Source organism: Debaryomyces hansenii, assembly GCF_000006445.2.
Source record: "Debaryomyces hansenii CBS767 chromosome A complete sequence".
NCBI classification, from domain to species: Eukaryota; Fungi; Ascomycota; class Pichiomycetes; order Serinales; family Debaryomycetaceae; genus Debaryomyces; species Debaryomyces hansenii.
Genome location: NC_006046.2, coordinates 1,539,733 through 1,558,057, shown reverse-complemented (window position 1 = coordinate 1,558,057; position 18,325 = coordinate 1,539,733). Strand labels below are relative to the sequence as shown.

Here is an 18,325-nt window from a genome sequence, read left to right as displayed (position 1 = left end):
AATGCACTTCTTGCCAGACTTGATTATTTTCCTTGAAAAGCGGTTCTTCTAAATAACCGCAATATGGCATAACTTTCGCAGCAAATCGGAAACGTAATTATTATGGTGATTAATTCAACCTTTAAAGAACTTTACTAAACAATATACTTAAAGTCCATATCGATGCATAAGTCGGAATTAAAGAGAGAGTTTCCCGGCTTCAATCTAACCGAGCAATATTTTGTTCACGCAAGTATGCTTCTATAATTCCCCCAATTCCCCCATACATCAAATTCGGCCGGATGAATTGTCGGCTAGAACAAGGGCCACCCGAGTTAAAAGCTTGTAGTACGGCTTGCAGTTTCAACAAAACTAAAGCTGATTGGTTAGCCTATTATTCAATAATAAAAATGGATGTATGTATATTACTCTGCTGGTGATGCAGTATACGATGTGGGGATGTTGAGGTGTAGGGATGGGGCAAATAATTAGAAGCAGAACAAAAATAATAACTCCACAATACGAGTTAAACCTTATTTACAGATAACGCCGCAATACAGAAAATCAAAATCAAAGCATATAAGGTAACCTAATTTTCTGAAAAACAAATGAACAGTATTTTCAATTATAGCGGGTTCGTAATGAAATTTACAATACCAGAGAAATACTTGCTCGAGAATAAGGTTAAGGGAAAGAAGTTGACACATTGCGTGGTTGCGTTGTCAGCACTTGCTATCTTCTTTTTTGGTTATGATCAAGGTATGATGGCAGGTGTTAATACATCCCCAGATTATGTGGAAAAGATGAAGTACGGGTATTTCAATGAAAATGGAGATGTGACTGTTACCAATTCAACGCGACAAGGTGGTATCGTCGCGATTTACTATTTCGGTACGCTCGTTGGATGCGTTTTTGGAGGTTTATTCTCTGACCGTCATGGTAGAATTAAAGCCATTGCACTCGGTGCATTAATTGCTATATTTGGGGCAGCATTGCAATGTGCTGCACAGCAAATGTCCTGGATGTGTGGTGCCAGATTTGTTAATGGTATCGGTACTGGTATACTTAATGCTGTAGTTCCTGTTTATTCTTCTGAGACTGCGGAGCATACATCTCGAGGTGCATTTATAGCAATAGAGTTCACTTTGAACATTTTTGGTGTTTGCGTTGCATACTGGTTGGAATACGGCTTAAGTTATATTGACAGCGGGTTTTCTGCATTCCAGTGGAGATTTCCAATTGCTTTTCAAATCATTCCCTTGCTTGTGTTACTTGGCATTGTTTGGTTCTTTCCTGAGTCACCAAGATGGCTTGTTAAAAATGGTGAAGAGGATCACGCGAAAAGAATCCTTCTTAATATGAGAGGCGTAGAAAGAGGTAATCAAGAGTTTGCGGAAATTGTAGGTGCCATGAGATTTGAACAAGAGTCTGCTTTATCTTCAAGCTATTGGCGCATGTTTCTCGGTTATTTCCCTGATAAAGATAGCAAGAAATCTGCTAAAGCTAAAACACTCCATATTGCAAGACGTGTACAAATAGTTATATGGATGCAAATTTTCCAAGAATGGGTTGGAATTGCTGGTGTTACTGTATACCAACCAGAGATATTCAAGCAAGCTGGATTTGGAACTCGAAAATCGGCCTGGTTAAGTGGAGTTAACAACATATTCTACTGTTTATCTACATTGATCAATTTCTTTACCGTTGATAGATTTGGTAGAAGATTCACATTATTTTGGGGAGCCATCGGGCAAGGAATATCGATGTTTTTGGCGGGAGGCTTTTCAAAGCTTCAACAAAAGAATCCAAAAAATTCATCTTATGGTGCTGCAGCCGCAAGTTTTGTGTTTATTTACACCTCTATTTTTGGAGCAACATGGTTAGCTGTTCCATGGCTTTATCCTACTGAGATATTCCCATTAAAAGTTAGAGCCCAAGGAAATGCATTTGGTGTCGTTGGGTGGTCTATTGGGAATGGTTGGTTAACGCTTTTATGTCCCATCATGTTCAGTAAGATTGGAGAAAAGACACTATATATATTTGGGGCATGTAATTTTATTTCACTTGCTTTGGTATACTTATTCTGTCCAGAAACTGCTAACAGGACTTTGGAAGACATCGATTATTTATTTGCAAATGATAGTTGGTTAGCATCGAAATCAGAAGCTGATTTTAAGAGAATAAAGATTGAGCAAGTTGATAAGCAGGTTGGACGTGAAAAACAAATTATTGATATTGATAGCTCCGAAAAGGAGAATTTTCTGACGGAGCACTTCGAATAAGTAACTTTAAATATTGAAGAAAAGGTAAGCAACCTCCAGGTATAAACAGCGACTACTTTACTTTATTCTTTAAAGACAGATCTGCATTTAAATTATGATTTGAAGTTAGATATATTATTGTAGTAGCTGACTACTAATAATGTTATAGATCTGATCGTTTAGTTATTTGATCAAAATATTCGTATCTTTAGAACATCTTAATAATACTACAATGTCATATATAGAAACGAAGCTAGCAAAATGTTAACTCAGCAAGTTTCATCTCCAGAAATAAATTTTTGACTCCCCAAACTCCTTAAAGAAAGAACCCAAACTGCTTTGGATAGAAATGGAGCTCTCATATCTATCAACTGACATTCATAGCTCAAGATCACTAAATATTCAACTTCCGGCTACCGGCTGTCAAAAAATAATTCTTGCTTCTGTCATATAGTATAGTATAATACCCCACTCAGCTAACTTTTTAACTATTTACTGAATTTCCTCAATGTGTCAAAAAGGAAAAAAGGTTTTGCGCATTTCCCCTCGAGAGCCCCACTTTTACCGATGTCAATAATGTGTCACTTCGAAAAATTAATGCGACTCACCAGATGAGACTCATAGCTGACAGGAAATTTTTGCAGTAGTTAGAAAATACTTGAAAATTTTCACGTTAAATTCTTCCAACTTCTTTTACTGTTCATTATAGAAAGCACTGTGTTTAAATGTCTAGAAATTCTTCTTCTAATTCTTTGTTTAGACCTTCTAGTGAAGATATGGAACGATCCATAGATAATGTCGAACAGGAACAGAAGTACCATAAAAGCACTGAACCTGAACAGGCTCCTTTGAGAGCCCCAAGTTTCTCTACAGGATCTATCAATAATTACATAAAAACTAGATTCACAGAATTGTTACCAACTAAGGAATACATGCTAGCCAACAGGGATTTATTGAATCCGTTTCCCGCTATCAAAGATATTCCTGCTAAACAGTGGTTATTCATTCTTTCAGGGTTAGCCGCATGGACATGGGATAGTTTTGATTTCTTTACAGTTTCTCTTAACGTGGACAAATTAGCCCAAGATTTGAATACTGATGTGAGTCTGATTACCTGGGGGATTACTTTAGTTTTAATGTTGAGAACGGTTGGGGCTTTCATTTTTGGATATCTTGGTGACAAATATGGTTCAAAATGGCCATTTGTTGCCAATTTGATTTTAATGTGTATGTTACAAGTTGGTACTGGGTTCATAGGAACTTTTAAACAGTTTTTAGGAGTTAGGGCATTATTTGGTATTGTTATGGGGGGAATATACGGCAATGCAACTGCCACAGCTTTAGATGATTGTCCAATACAAGCAAAGGGATTTATTTCTGGGGTATTGCAACAAGGTTATGCTTTGGGGTATTTATTAGCGGTTATTTTTACTAGAGCAATTGCTGATACAACTTCAAAATCATGGAGAGCACAGTTTTGGTTTGCCGCAGGTGTATCTGTTTTGATTATAATGGCCAGAGTTGTGTTGCCTCAAACGGATGCGTACCAGAAGAAAAAGTTAGAAGAAACAATACAAGAGTCTTCAGGTGAGAAAACTCAATCTTTCGAGAAAAAAGCTGCTAAAGTATTAAAATATTATTGGCTAATGTTAGTCTACATGGTTTTACTCATGGCTGGATTCAATTTTATGTCTCATGGTTCCCAAGATTTATACCCCACCTTTTTAAAGAAACAATTAGAATTCAGTGACGATAAATCTACTGTCACAAACTGTGTTGCTAATTTAGGGGCAATATTAGGAGGTATTGTAATGGGCCATTTTTCAAACTTTCTTGGCAGAAGACTTTCTATTATTGTTTGTTGTATTTTAGGAGGTGCCTTAATTTATCCTTGGGCGTTCGTTACAAATGGAGGTGTAAATGCCGCCGTTTTCTTCTTGCAATTCGGAGTTCAAGGTGCTTTCGGAGTGATTCCGATCCATTTAAGTGAACTTAGTACCCCTGCCTACGAATACAGATCATTTATCGTTGGTATTGCCTATCAGCTAGGTAATCTTGCTTCATCCGCTTCATCTACCATAGAGTCTACTATCGGCGAGAGATTTCCGTTACCAGAAAAAGGAGAAGATGTTTTCAATTATGGTAAGGTCATGGCCATATTCATGGGATGTGTTTTCGGATATGTGCTCTTGATCACATTTATAGGACCTGAAATTAGAATTGTTAGGTCGCAACAAGAACAGGAAGATATAATTGAAGAGAATGAAAGTAGAAAATCGTATTCAATAGATAAAATTGAGATAGCTAAATAGTACAAAGGCTATATGTCAAGTGGGCATTCAATCGTTTTATATAGCACATAGATATCCTTTTATAGTACGTATTTTTTGCTTTGCAATAAGAAGTATTTCGTAATGAAATTAATAACCTTTAAAGTTGCTCCATCACTGCAACGAATCTTCTCAATCCGTTCAAGAGTAGCATTTAGAGACAAAGAAAAGCCACATTAAAATAATCCTGCATACGCGCCACTGATATAGTTCTCCTTGATTTCTAATAGTTCTTATCTTTTCTAATATTTCTTACTTTTCCTACTAATCAACAAATTTTGAGTTATCTCGTATCAATTACTTATTAATTTGAAAGTTTAATTGTATAATATGTCATCCTTAGTAAAGAACGTTATTGTCTTTGGTGCAACTGGTCAAATAGGAAAGCTTCTTCTCAAAGAACTTGTAAGTTCCAACTTGAATCCCACAGCTGTTGTTAGATCGACAGAACAAGAAAAAACTATATCTAACATATCCAGTCAAATAACCTCTGTGCATTTGACGCTCGATAATGCCTCTGTAAAAGACATTGCGAAGGTAATTGAGGGTCATGATGCCGTAGTTTTTACTGCAGGATCTGGTGGTAAAAATCTATTACAAGTTGATTTAGATGGTGCTGTTAAGACATTCGAAGCTGCACGTATTGCTAGTGTACGTAGGTTAGTACTTATAAGCGCGCTTCATGCTGATGATAGAGAATATTTCGCAAAATCACCTCTTCGTAATTATTACATTGCTAAGCACTTTGCTGATAGGATTTTGATGAATGAATTTCAAAATGATTTGGATTTTACAATATTGAAGCCCTCTTCATTGACCAATAATGAAGGCACCGGAAAAATTAGAATAATAGGCCCAAACGAAGGTTTAGACTCTTCTATCGATAGAGTTGATGTCGCTCGTGTTATTGTACAAACCTTGAATAATACCAAGACTTTTGGAAAGAGTTACAACATCATTCAAGGCGATTTAGATATTAGGGACCCTACTATTTTTTAATCCACTTGTTATATATAAAACTGAGATATAATTCACTGGGGTGTGATCGAAGGTAAAATCCTAACTTGAGTAACGAGAATATTTTTGGAATGCCACATATTTTAATTACTAATTGTTTTGTTATTTTGATAATTGATTTTATATTATATGATATATATTTACATTGAATTTTAAATTGTAGATTTGACGTACTTCGAAAACAACTTAAACGCAACTCCTTGTTATGACCATTAAAGATTTGAAGTATTTAAGTCTATACTTGTTCATCAGAAGGTTTCGCTTCGGATGCGAACCCGGTATCATGTGCCATATTATCTGTAGATGGTGGAACCCAGTCTGAAGATTTCCATGCTGGTATTTTCAGAGAATACAATTCATCAACTTCTTCCAATGATAACCCTTTAGTTTCATAAACAAAGAAGTAAACATAAAAGAATGAGAAAATTAAACAACCTGTGAAAACAAAACCATAGTAGAAATGAATTGCAGCAGTGATCATAGGTGTGAAAAATGAAATCAAGAAACCCCAGATCCAATTTGCCGCAGTAGCTACAGCCATTGCCTTTGATCTAATCCTCAACGGGTAAATTTCTGATACGATGGTATAGACACCACCAGCCCAAGTCGAGGCGAATGAGAAAATGAATAAGCAGGTAATGAAAATCAACGCATTACCTGATGGCTTATCTGTTGGACCATCATAGCCCTCAGGATACAAAGCGACGGATCCCAATACCGAATAAATGATGAAACAGATACTACAGGCAACAGAACCAGTCAACAAACAGACTCTTCTACCTAATTTTTCAATACTGTAAATACCGACAAAAGTTGAAGAAAAATTAACAACACCTAAAATAATAGAAGTTTGAAAAGAATCATTTAATCCAACAGCTTGAAAAATAGTCGTACCATAGTAAAAGAAATAATTGTTACCTGTTAATTGTTGAATCGACTGCAAGACAATACCAGTGATAACACGACTGAAAATTCTTGGTTTACCAGTAATTAATTGAGTCCAAGAAGCTGAACCTGCCAACTTTTCTCTATCAATACCTGCTTGGATTAATTGAATTTCAGTGTAGACAGCTGGATGCTCCGCCGATACCTTATTGGAAATACCGATAGATTTTTTAGCTTCTTCAATTTTGTTTTTTTCAATCAAATAACGAGGTGACTCTGGCATACAAATCATACCAATAGTTAAAAAGATTGCCCATGCAAAACATAAGCCCAGTGGAATTCTCCATTGACGAGAATCATCATATACCTTAGTACCGTAGGTGGTGCAATACCCTAAGAAAATACCTAAAGTAATGAAGAGTTGGAAGCAACAAACCAACGTACCTCTTAATACCTTTGGTGCAGATTCTCCAATGAACATTGGGGAGAGAACTGAAACACAGCCGACAGCCAATCCAGTAATAGCCCTTCCAATAACCACTTGATACCATTTATCGCTAGCTGCAATAATAATAATAGTACCAACAATATAAATAAGCATCGAAAACATAAGGCCAACACGACGCCCATATATGTCACCAACTTTGGAGAGAAAAATACCACCAACTGCACAACCAATATTAAAAATCGCAACAATAAGACCTGTTCTAATATTGGTTAAAATATATTCTCCATTATCAAGAGTACCAAACCTCCTTTTAAAGTCCGTCATATTCACAAAGCCAGAAATCGTACCCGTATCATAGCCAAAGACAAAACCACCGAAAGCAATCAATAAACAGAAAAACGATGTAGATAAATAATCTTTAGTAGATTTTTCAGGTAAGGTAGGTAAATTTTCAACAATTTCGTTTGTAGATGGAATTTGATCTGGATCTTCTGGAGTTTCATGATTTTCAAGGTCATTACTGTCAATTTTATCCTTCGCCGTAAAGGACCCGTTAGCAGTATTGTTGCTTGAATTAGAACCATTATCGACCAGTTGTCTGGTTGATTCTAGTTTTTTTCCATTCTCCTGCTTAAACATGATTAGTTGAATTTATCAGTCTAAACAAAGGTTATAAATTTAAATTATTTTTGAATGAGAGACCATAATTCTTTTATAGATTGCAAGAAATGAATGCCAAATAATCGTAGCAGGACCGGTGTCCGGAAAAATTTTTAAAAATCTTGAGCCCTTTATCATTAGCCACATGTATAACATGCGGCTGCATTGTTCTTTCGGATTAATTCTTCGGTGTCCAATAATAACAACATACTGTTTTGGAAATAGTGAATGCTAAGAATGATGTAATTTAAAAGAAATATATCATACGCCATATCATTAAATCGAATAATAACTTAGGTAAGAAATTTTTCCAATAAATAATTTTAAGAAAACGGCTTCCTACGCTATAAATATTAATAATAGGAGATAATCGAATAGGCTCTAAACTGTTTAAATATTGTTCCAAACATTTCCCACTTTCTTTTGGCCAAAAAATATTTAGTTATAAAAAAACATCATATGTCATAGTTTTTAGCGCAGTAGTGCATCTGTGCAGATTCCTCGAACTTATTCTTAGCAAAACCTGTATACTTGAGGTCTCCACAAGCGCTCCAGACGGATGATTTCGCACTTGGGGCTATATCGCTACTTATCTTCAGGATAAATTAAGCCGTTTTCTGCTCTGACCTTATCCATGATTTCCATTACTAGGAGAGTTTCACTTAAAGGCATTGTATTATTTTCTAATTTTTTTTGAGCGATATCTTTAGCTACCGCATCAGCTTCATAGATAAAACCATTGTATCCGCTATTGTCCTCATACTCTATAGGATCAGTGTTGTCTTTAAATGTAATCTTGAATTTCTTAGGACAAGCTGGATTTTCTGCCCACATTTCTAAGGTTCCTATTGAGCCCTCAAGTCTTAAGAATGGTTCCTTTCCATCAGTATAATTTGAACATGTCAATATCCCTTGTTTCCCATCTACATACTTCATTAGAATAGATGAGGTGTAATCCACTTTATCGACATTATCTAATGTAAGAAATGATTTCGTTTCAAAATTTGCTGCATCAGTTCCAACATTCTCATCTAGCAATATTCTTGCGTAAGTTATAGAATAAATACCTATGTCTAATAATGAACCACCACCTAATTTGATATCTCTGAGCCTTGAGGAAATTGGTAAATTCTCTATATCAGCATCATATGCGAAGTCAACAAATAACCTATTAATCTTGCCAAGAACTTTGTCTTCAAAAATGTATTCCTTCAAAAGCGTAATCGATGGGAAAAATCTTGTCCAGACAGCCTCCATTAAGAATCTCTTCTTTTTCTTTGCAAGTTGGATTATTTCATTAGCATCTACCGAATTTATGGTGAAAGGCTTTTCACAAAGAACATGTTTGTTATTTTCTAATGCTTGTATAACTTGATCTTTATGTAGTGGGTGTGGGGTACCAATATAGACAACATCAACTTGATCATTAGCAAAAAATTCGTCATACGATTGGATAGCTGGTATAACATCTTCGTTATTGCTTGATTTAATACAATTTGACTCAATAAAATATTGGCCTTTTCCTTTTGACGAAGATCCAATTGACCTGACTATGTGTTTTATTTCATTGTTTCCTTTTTCATTATTCAAGCACAAATCATGAACAAATTGAGAGGATATGTTACCAGCACCAAGGATTCCCCAATTTAGCGTAATTGACATTATATATTGGTATTTGAAAGCTTTGTTAGATATAATAGATGTAAATGGAAAATTGGAAGTCTCCCTGAATATATATAAAAATGTAACATCGACGTTACATTATATCGAGGTTGCATTTGGAACATAACTTTTTTATCATTTTGAAAACACGTTACAGTCTATACATGGATACTCCAGCATACCAATCAGTTCACTAATATAAATAGTCAGCATTCCATCCACTGCTATGTACCATAGACCTTTAATTCTATAGTTTAAAATTAAAATACTGGAATGACAATTCAAACATCACACGTTCACCACGATCAAATCGCTAAAGATGGTTTCACTATTGTTAGAGGCTTTTTAACACCAGAAGAAGTAAAAAGATACAGGCAAGCTTCAGAAAATGTTGTTGAATATGCTAGAGAAGGTAAATGGCCGGAAGTCAGGACAAGAGGGAAGCAGTTTCCTCCTTGGCCCAAGAATTTTAGCCCTGATATCTGGGGAATATCAGGATTGTTGAACCCTGATTTAGGGGATATGTCAAGACCATTCCATGAATGCTATGCGTCTGATAAATTATTAGATATTGCCGGCGATATCTTACAGACAGATAATAATGGGTTAAGTATGGAACTTTTTAACATGCTTATTAACCCTCTAACAGACTTTGATTTAGATTGGCATAGAGATTACATAAAACCGGAGGTTAGTGAAAAAGAGGAGGCCGAACAATTATTGCAAGATCCATACGCAGGGACTCAGTTCAATTTGCCATTGACGGAAGATAAATGCTTAATTGTTATTCCTGGTTCTCATAATAGAATTAGGACACCGGAGGAGCGTGAAAAGACTTCCAACGATAATAGAAAAGAATTTATCGATGGCCAAATCGCAGTTGGTTTGAATCCTGGTGATATTGTCTTCTACAATAGTAATATTTTACATAGAGCGTCTTATTCATCGAAAAGTATCAGATTAACGTTACATGGTTCTTACGGACATGTTGATCACGGCAAAACAAGAGCCAAAGGTGTTTTACAACATGGTGTAGCAGAATGGTTACCAAGGTTTGAAACTAAGGAACCAAATTTGCAATTAATGAAAGGTAAGTTGGAGAATTTAGCTAAGCAGTTCGAAGGGGCTAATTTAGGTTACTCGCTTGACGGATAAATATAATTAAATAGCTTCCTGGCACTTATTTTTTTATTCATTTCGCTGGAATGTTACTCATTCAATAAATATTTACTTCGAGCTATAAGTACATAAGTGGGACAAAAGTTTCTAAGAGATGATATGAATTACTTGGGATCTCAAATTTCTTTCCCACAACCAATTCATACATTTCTTGGTCGAAAGAATCATTCCATTTACCAAAAACCCTGTAGTTGTAATCCTTGTACCAATCCATATACTCAAGCCAAATATTTGTTTTTTTGTCGAGTCTAAATTGACACATCACACATAAACAAGTATAAATATACATTAACTTTAATCCAAAACTATTTCTATCAACTTTTATGATATCATACATCTTGATATCTATCAAGAAGATCCATCTATAAATAGGTAGTGGATTATTCGTTTCAATCGTTCTGTAGAAGTCAATTTCAAGCATATCAATTGCGCCCTTGAAAATTTTGTATTCGTCATCTGGAAATTTATTAACTTGGCTATTTTTTTCAAGCTCGTCTCTTAAATATTCGATTAACGGATACCGATCTTTTTCAGTTATAGTAGGGGGATCCATAGTTTCATTCAAGTGAAATAGTCCACGATAAGGTGAATCATATAGCAATGGAAACGCATAGGACATAGATGTTTTCATTCCTTTGCACATAGACAATATATCTGGAATAGCCGAGTCGCAAGAAAGCAAAGGAATAAGTCCATGAGGCTGCAACGCCAAAAAAGAAAATAGCAATATACCAGAGATAACAACTTCTGCAGCTTGGAATACAGTAGAGATGATATAATTTTGATTTATAATTGCATCCATCATGCAATTAGTTCTTTGTAAGCAATTAGTGAAATATTCGCCTGTCTTGTCATATAAATAGGCCTTCAAAGTATTGGGGTGTAAAAATAATTCGTTGCAATTGATATTCTTCAAAAATGTGATCTTTTTGGATTTATAGTCCATAATATCATCTTGGATTAATGAAGTCAAATCACATAATGCCCATAAATGCATCGCACTAAGCGAAAATATACTCTGTCTAACGATATCGGATTCCTGCCACAATTTCGGAACCTGAAACTTCCAAACCTTGTTAAGGGGATCTGTATTTTCAATTCTTATGTAGTGTTCCTGAAAATAATGAAGTAACCGGAATTCAAACTGTGATATATCCAATTGACGTGCAACTGAATTGAGACACATCTGCCTATTCCAAAGTTCAACTGCAGACGAATTTATTTGCTCTATACGTTCCTTTCGTTCAACCGTCTTTATTGTCTTCGCTTTCCTTCCTCTCTTAATAGTACTAGGATCTGGATAAATACATTCTCGCTTAGTGTGTTCACAATATTCACATTTAGGCTTAGCTTCGTCACATTTAATCTTCAATTTTTTGCAACTTAGACACCTATTCCTAGATTTTTTCAATTGTGGTGTATCCGGAAATGACGAGTTATTATTAGTCATGGCTAATTAACCCTCGTTTTGAATTTTGTTAGCCAAACATTTGTTTCACCCATACTGAATGAACGAATATACTACAATGCTACTTGGGCTTTTCCTATTGAGGACCATTATTATTGTTCTGCTTACATAACATTTATCAAATGTAATTAGGTCCGGTAGATAACAAGCTTGCCTTATGATTACTAATTTTGCTTTCAATACAAGCTTGCCATTTTGATTAGTAAGGTATGTGCGTATTTAACAGCGTAATGCCCCAACTTATCAGTCAAGAGGTTCAATTAATTAATTATGTCGGTAGCAAACGGATTAAAACTTTATTCTTGTAGTACTCCTAACGGATACAAGGTATCTGTCTTATTAGAATTGTTGGGCCTTAAATATGATTCCCAGTATATTGATATCAGTAAGAACGAGCAAAAGGAAGATTGGTTTCTAAAGTTGAATCCTAATGGTAGGATTCCAACGTTAGTTGATTCGAGCACTGGAATCACTATCAGTGAAACCGCAGCAATTATGCAATACCTTGTTGATACATACGACAAAAGTCACAAATTCTCATACGAGGTTGGTACCAAGAATTACTACTTGCAATTGGAAACGTTGTACTTCCAAATGGCAGGTCTTGGCCCAATGCAAGGCCAGGCGAACCATTTTGTTAAGTTCGCGCCTGAGAAAATTGAATATGGTGTTAAAAGATATACAGCTGAAACACAGAGATTGTATTCAGTTGTTGAGGAATACTTGAGACGTAACCAGAGTAATGGCTTATACCTTGTGGGCGATCACTATTGTATTTCTGACATCGCCGTCTATTCGTGGGCCAAGTTTTTGACTGGAATTGACATTGATATCAAACAATGGCCATTGACAAGTAAATGGTTTGATGCCTTAGATAAGTTGCCAGAAGTTCAAAAGGGGTTTACCGTACCTAGGGAATCACCTTTCCTCAAAAAGAACTAGGTATTAATACTATATATATATATATATAAGCGAAATGTTAGTAATACAGATGATAAAGTATCATTATCTTTGTAGATCGATTTAGGAGTAAATTCATTTCTCCATAAAAATGGAGAAAAAATGAAAGGCAATCACGTGACGAACCCAACTGTAGAATAAAAGTTATTAGATTTACTAGATAAAATCGCCGGATGGTAAATTATAGAATAAATATAGATATAGAGGCTGTTCATAGAAATAATGAATGGCGACAGCTCCAGCACTACCAATACGAAGCCGTTGCCTTATGGCGATGGGTCCAATAAAATATTTGGCATGGAAAATTTCGGTAATACGTGTTATTGCAATTCTATATTACAGTGCTTGTTTTATACGGAGAACTTCCGTACACAATTGGCTCAACACAAAATTACAGTGCATGATAGGAAACTTTCAGTTACCGGCGTAAAACCGCATGGGTTCACGACTAAATATGAGCAGATGGTGGCTAAGAGAGCAAAAGAACAAGGAAAGAGCCCCCAACTACTGGCCGCTAGCGAAACTACCGAAAGACCCAAGTCTTCAAGGAAAGGATCCATATTTGGCATTAAGTTTAATTCGAATAGTTCTAATAGCAACAATAATTCGAAAAATATGAATGGTTCTAACGAATCTGACATCAATAAAAATTCCATGATAGTTGAGGCCAAAAACTGTGAAACGCTTTCAACTCAACAACGCATATTAATCAAGAAAAACATAGATTTTCAAAACCTTCCGTTATTAATAACGAGATCTTCATCTAACCCAGCGAATCCGGCGAATAAAAATAGCTATTCGCAATCATCTTCAATGTTGTTAAATAATGATCAAACCAACGCAAATGGAAATAACAGCACTCAAAATGGAACTCAAAAGGATGAAACATCAATCACACCACAATCATGTGTAGTAATAGTCGGTATTCCTCAACCAGAATCGTATTTAAGTAGCCAGATTTACCCTATTAATCCTAACCCGTCAATAGACCAAAGAAAACGATCGGCATTAATCAATGGACCAATAATCAATTTAGATCATTCGTTACAACTCCCAACTCAACAATCAGATGATTCGGCTCTATTGTATTCTTTGAAAGATATCTTCGAGTGTATGATAGAAAATAAATCGCAAACAGGGGTTGTTTCTCCAACATACTTCATTAACAAATTAAAAGATAAGAACTACTTGTTCAGACAAAATAACATGCACCATGATGCTCACGAATTCTTTAATTATTTAATTAATGAGATAATTGAATGCTTAGATAAAGAAAATGGGCTTCAAAATAACTGGTGTAATAAATTATTTCAAGGGCTAATTACGAATGAAACTAAATGTTTATCCTGTGAAACAGTGACATCTAAAGAAGAAACATTTTTGGATTTATCAGTAGATGTTCCACCAGGTGAAAGTTCATATTCGTTAACCTATTCATTAAATAATTTTTCAAGACTGGAAACATTAACACATCAAAATAAATTTTATTGCAATACGTGCTCTTCGTTACAAGAAGCAACCAAGACTATTAAATTAAAAGATCTCCCTGAGATTTTGGTGATTAATTTCAAGAGATTCAAATATGATGAAAATGTTGATAAGATGGTTAAGTTGTTCGATTCAATATCATATCCTTCTACATTAAGACTATTCAATACGACGACAACTTCTAAGAAAAATGAGGATAAGTCAGAGGATGACTTTTCCCTTTATGATCTATATGCTTTGGTTGTTCACATAGGTGGTGGCCCAATGCATGGTCATTACATTTCGTTGTGTAAGATTAAGGCAAAATTGTGGTTATTATTCGACGATGAAACCGTTGAATTAGTAGATGATGCATATGTGATGCGTTTTTTTGGTAATGGGCCGGGGTTAGCAAGTGCGTACATTCTATTTTATCAAAAGTGTGATACAACTGATGATTCAGAAGATGCTATTGATTTTGGCTTCAATGTTAATGACATGTACGACGGTGGAGATTATTCCTTAGCACAAAATTTCCGTAATACTTCAGTCTATGATAACTCAAGTATTTCTACCACCTCTGTAAGGAAAACATCTTCTGTGTCATCGGCAAAGTTTAATAATCCAGTAGTAGAAGAAGCAGACAATGATAACGAGAGATCATCTACTAGATCCTCGTCTGAAACGTTCGAAACTAAGGACTATATTCCACTGGGTACGTCATCTGATGCTGGATCATTCTCCAAGAGACAATTTATGAATCCTTTCAAAGATTCCACATTAAAGGAATCTAGCGAAACTCGCCCTACAGGCATTAATTTGCCTGCTCCGAATAAAAGTCTCTCTGAGAACGAGAAAGAAACTCCTACACCTAAATCAGAGAAAAAAAGCTGGGTTGGTGGCTTAAAAAGAAGAGAATCAAAATTGATAAGTACATTACCAGGAATAGAGAGAAAATCATCTTCGGCTAGCATGAAGACCATTTCAAGTCAAAAGGGCAACGGTAACGCTAATAGCAACGGTAGCGGAAACAATGATTCGTTGGAAAATACAAATACAACTGAAAAAGAGAAGAAAAAAGGATTCTTCAGCTTTAGAAGAAACAAATAAGCCATCTCATATCACGTGATATTGAACAAAAAATAGAGTGCCGTTTAAATTTGGGAACCCATCATTACTAAGTAATGTAAGCATTTAGATTTCTATAATTACATAGTTTTTCTACGATAAATATCGAAATTATAGCATTGGAGTATATTTTCAATCTAAGTATATTTCATATCTAAAGACAAACAATCAATAATTGTGAAAAATAACGAAAATGACTACTTCAGTGTCATCTGCATTAAAAACCACACCAACATCTTCCTTAATTACCTTGGCAGCCGGATGTTTCTGGGGGGTAGAAAAAGTATTTAGAAGGTATTTTGGTAACCAAGGCATAATTGATATTAAAGTGGGTTACGCCAATGGCGTTCCAACTGTTGGTAATGTTAATTACGAAAAGGTTTGTTCTGGCTCAACTGACTTTGTTGAAAGTATTCAAATTTCATATGAGCCATCTCAGGTCACACTTGAAAAGCTATTAGATACTTTCTTTAGAATGCATGATCCAACAACAGTTAATGCTCAAGGTCCGGATGTAGGTACTCAGTACAGATCAGCCATTATGACCCACGATGAAAAGGCCCAAAAAATTGCATGGGATGTTAAAGAAAAAATGCAGACAGAATGGTATCCAAATCACAAGATAGTTACAATAATAGAACCTATAAAAATTTGGTACGATGCTGAAGAGTATCACCAAGAATACTTAAAGAAAAACCCTGGCGGATATGAATGCCCCTCTCATTTCTTAAGAACCAAACCAAAAGTTTGAAAGGTGTAATGAAACCGAATAGGTTTTCCAAGAATATAATATGAAGTGTTTTTTAATGTTACTTAAGGTATAGTCTGGACCTGTTTGATGGCTTCCGGCCATAAACCTGTTGTTTATCACGATGCAGAAGAATCTTGCTTTACGCTTAGTCTAGTTCTCTAGCTTGATCAATTCAGATTTCTTATGAGATTTATAACCTATTGTATAGTATTAATATTATTTAGTTATGACGAAATCAACCAGTAGTTCATTTTGCAATGGTGGTTCCATTGATTCTAGCCAACCTGTATACAATATTTTTATATACGCGTCAAAATTTGAAGAGGATGCTTACTTTTGGTGTGAACTTGAGTGAACTAGGATAAGTAGACAATTAAAAGCAGTATGTCCTTGTGGGTTGATAAATACAGACCTAAAAGTTTGGAGCAATTGTCGTATCATGAATCAATCACACAAAATCTAGCTGCTTTGGCAAGTACAGGAGATTTTCCACATTTACTAGTTTATGGACCTCCAGGTAGTGGTAAGAAGACAAGAATTTACTGTACTTTACATGAATTATTTGGACCGCAAGTAGAGAAATTGAAAATTGATGTGAAAGTGTTTACTACTTCTTCAAATAGAAAATTAGAATTCAATGTTTTAAGTTCACCTTATCATTTAGAGATCACACCTTCTGACATGGGAAACAATGACAGAGTTGTAATTCAAGATTTATTGAAAGATGTTGCATCAACAGAACAAGTGGATTTCAGTAACCAATCTAAGTCTGCTTCAAAGCATAGGTTTAAAGTTGTTATAATAAATGAAGCAGATTCGTTAAGTAGAGATGCACAGGCAGCTTTGAGAAGAACGATGGAAAAATACTCCGCCAATATCAGAATAATTATGATATGTAATACAACATCTAACATCATATCGCCAATTAAATCAAGAACATTGTTAGTAAGAATACCTGCACCATCTCATAAAGAAATCAGCAATATTCTATCGAACATAGCCGATAAGGAGTCAGTTAAATTTAATCCTTCTAATGAATCAAAGAAGCAAGAATTCTTCGACAAGGTATCTAAAAACTCAGACTCTAATTTGAGAAAAGCTTTATTATGCTTTGAAACTATTCTGATGCAAAGTGAACTGATCGCGATTAATAATACAGACCTGGCGATGATTGCATTGGATTGGGAAGTAATTATTCAAAATTTGGCTAAATCTATTATATCAAATAGAACAGTCGCTAATCTCGCTAAAGTAAGAGTAGTATTTTATGAATTGTTATCCCATTGTATTCCTCCTAGAATTATTTTGAAGAAGCTATTATTTAACTTGATTGAAGTATCTAACAGCAACGAATCTATAACTCAGAGCCTAGTTGAAATCGGTGCAGTATTTGATGAACGGTTGAGCTTAGGACAGAAGAGTATATTTCATTTGGAGGGTTTTGTTGCTAAATCTATGGTTGCATTGGAAAAGCAATAGTAAAAAGTATAACATTATATATATGTATTAATACGTACATAAGAACTACCTAAAGAAGTAGACATATATAGAAAACAAATGATTAAAACATAAAAGCTAATATTGCACTTTATTATCACCAGCCAGTTTACTATCTCTCTGGCTATCACTTGCACCAACTATATCTTCATAGTTTGGTGGTGGTGGATGCAATGATTCAGATTCATTGTCTTGTGGTACGTTTAACAGAGATCCTTGGGTTTCTTGCTGATCTTGAGCAAATTGGTTACTATCAGTAGCATGGATAGGTCTTATCTCATCTTCATCTTCAATTCTTATATAACCGTCTCTTCCAGAATGCCTGGTGGCTCTTTTCGGATATTCAATAAGAATATAGTATAAACTAAAGAGTACACCTGGAATATGCCCAAGTAGTGTTAAAATGACTGATATAAGACACTCTTTGGTAAAAATGGAGTTATCCGAAAGCATAATTATGGGTACAGGAGGAATTATGAACGACAAGACAATCAAAAGTATGTTCTGTGCATAATTAGGCACGTTATCTTCTTCATACCTAGGCATATTTAGAAGTAGGGGTCTAAATCAAAAAATTTATAATCTCGTTTCTCCTTAAATTCGCATTTTAAGTATCGAAGAAATAATTCTTTC

General features: G+C 35.1%; 12 protein-coding genes across 12 annotated transcripts; 8 read left to right on the top strand and 4 right to left on the bottom strand. All coding sequences in view use genetic code 12, as the record gives it.

Moving 5' to 3' along the window:
* Positions 1 to 587: 587 nt before the first annotated feature.
* Positions 588 to 2,261, top strand: DEHA2D18942g (DEHA2D18942p; the record flags this gene model as incomplete). The annotated part of the gene is made up of 1 exon (XM_002770315.1): positions 588 to 2,261. The coding sequence occupies one exon, from the start codon at positions 588 to 590 to the stop codon at positions 2,259 to 2,261; it is 1,674 nt and encodes a 557-aa protein (XP_002770361.1).
* A 704-nt stretch (positions 2,262 to 2,965) lies between these two features.
* On the top strand, positions 2,966 to 4,552 carry DEHA2D18920g (DEHA2D18920p; the record flags this gene model as incomplete). The annotated part of the gene is made up of 1 exon (XM_459308.2): positions 2,966 to 4,552. One exon carries the CDS (start codon positions 2,966 to 2,968, stop codon positions 4,550 to 4,552), a length of 1,587 nt encoding a protein of 528 aa, XP_459308.2.
* A 348-nt stretch (positions 4,553 to 4,900) lies between these two features.
* DEHA2D18898g (DEHA2D18898p) lies at positions 4,901 to 5,569 on the top strand (the record flags this gene model as incomplete). Its single annotated transcript, XM_459307.1, has 1 exon — positions 4,901 to 5,569. The coding sequence occupies one exon, from the start codon at positions 4,901 to 4,903 to the stop codon at positions 5,567 to 5,569; it is 669 nt and encodes a 222-aa protein (XP_459307.1).
* Positions 5,570 to 5,822: 253 nt separating this feature from the next.
* On the bottom strand, positions 5,823 to 7,559 carry DEHA2D18876g (DEHA2D18876p; the record flags this gene model as incomplete). The annotated part of the gene is made up of 1 exon (XM_002770314.1): positions 5,823 to 7,559. The coding sequence occupies one exon, from the start codon at positions 7,557 to 7,559 to the stop codon at positions 5,823 to 5,825; it is 1,737 nt and encodes a 578-aa protein (XP_002770360.1).
* Positions 7,560 to 8,165: 606 nt separating this feature from the next.
* On the bottom strand, positions 8,166 to 9,242 carry DEHA2D18854g (DEHA2D18854p; the record flags this gene model as incomplete). The annotated part of the gene is made up of 1 exon (XM_459305.1): positions 8,166 to 9,242. One exon carries the CDS (start codon positions 9,240 to 9,242, stop codon positions 8,166 to 8,168), a length of 1,077 nt encoding a protein of 358 aa, XP_459305.1.
* Positions 9,243 to 9,515: 273 nt separating this feature from the next.
* Positions 9,516 to 10,397, top strand: DEHA2D18832g (DEHA2D18832p; the record flags this gene model as incomplete). The annotated part of the gene is made up of 1 exon (XM_459304.1): positions 9,516 to 10,397. One exon carries the CDS (start codon positions 9,516 to 9,518, stop codon positions 10,395 to 10,397), a length of 882 nt encoding a protein of 293 aa, XP_459304.1.
* An 82-nt stretch (positions 10,398 to 10,479) lies between these two features.
* On the bottom strand, positions 10,480 to 11,871 carry DEHA2D18810g (DEHA2D18810p; the record flags this gene model as incomplete). Its single annotated transcript, XM_459303.1, has 1 exon — positions 10,480 to 11,871. The coding sequence occupies one exon, from the start codon at positions 11,869 to 11,871 to the stop codon at positions 10,480 to 10,482; it is 1,392 nt and encodes a 463-aa protein (XP_459303.1).
* A 288-nt stretch (positions 11,872 to 12,159) lies between these two features.
* Positions 12,160 to 12,831, top strand: DEHA2D18788g (DEHA2D18788p; the record flags this gene model as incomplete). The annotated part of the gene is made up of 1 exon (XM_459302.1): positions 12,160 to 12,831. The coding sequence occupies one exon, from the start codon at positions 12,160 to 12,162 to the stop codon at positions 12,829 to 12,831; it is 672 nt and encodes a 223-aa protein (XP_459302.1).
* Positions 12,832 to 13,071: 240 nt separating this feature from the next.
* DEHA2D18766g (DEHA2D18766p) lies at positions 13,072 to 15,426 on the top strand (the record flags this gene model as incomplete). Its single annotated transcript, XM_002770313.1, has 1 exon — positions 13,072 to 15,426. One exon carries the CDS (start codon positions 13,072 to 13,074, stop codon positions 15,424 to 15,426), a length of 2,355 nt encoding a protein of 784 aa, XP_002770359.1.
* A 211-nt stretch (positions 15,427 to 15,637) lies between these two features.
* On the top strand, positions 15,638 to 16,195 carry DEHA2D18744g (DEHA2D18744p; the record flags this gene model as incomplete). Its single annotated transcript, XM_459300.1, has 1 exon — positions 15,638 to 16,195. One exon carries the CDS (start codon positions 15,638 to 15,640, stop codon positions 16,193 to 16,195), a length of 558 nt encoding a protein of 185 aa, XP_459300.1.
* Positions 16,196 to 16,579: 384 nt separating this feature from the next.
* On the top strand, positions 16,580 to 17,674 carry DEHA2D18722g (DEHA2D18722p; the record flags this gene model as incomplete). The annotated part of the gene is made up of 1 exon (XM_002770312.1): positions 16,580 to 17,674. The coding sequence occupies one exon, from the start codon at positions 16,580 to 16,582 to the stop codon at positions 17,672 to 17,674; it is 1,095 nt and encodes a 364-aa protein (XP_002770358.1).
* Positions 17,675 to 17,770: 96 nt separating this feature from the next.
* DEHA2D18700g (DEHA2D18700p) lies at positions 17,771 to 18,238 on the bottom strand (the record flags this gene model as incomplete). The annotated part of the gene is made up of 1 exon (XM_002770311.1): positions 17,771 to 18,238. One exon carries the CDS (start codon positions 18,236 to 18,238, stop codon positions 17,771 to 17,773), a length of 468 nt encoding a protein of 155 aa, XP_002770357.1.
* Between the last annotated feature and the right edge of the window lie 87 nt (positions 18,239 to 18,325).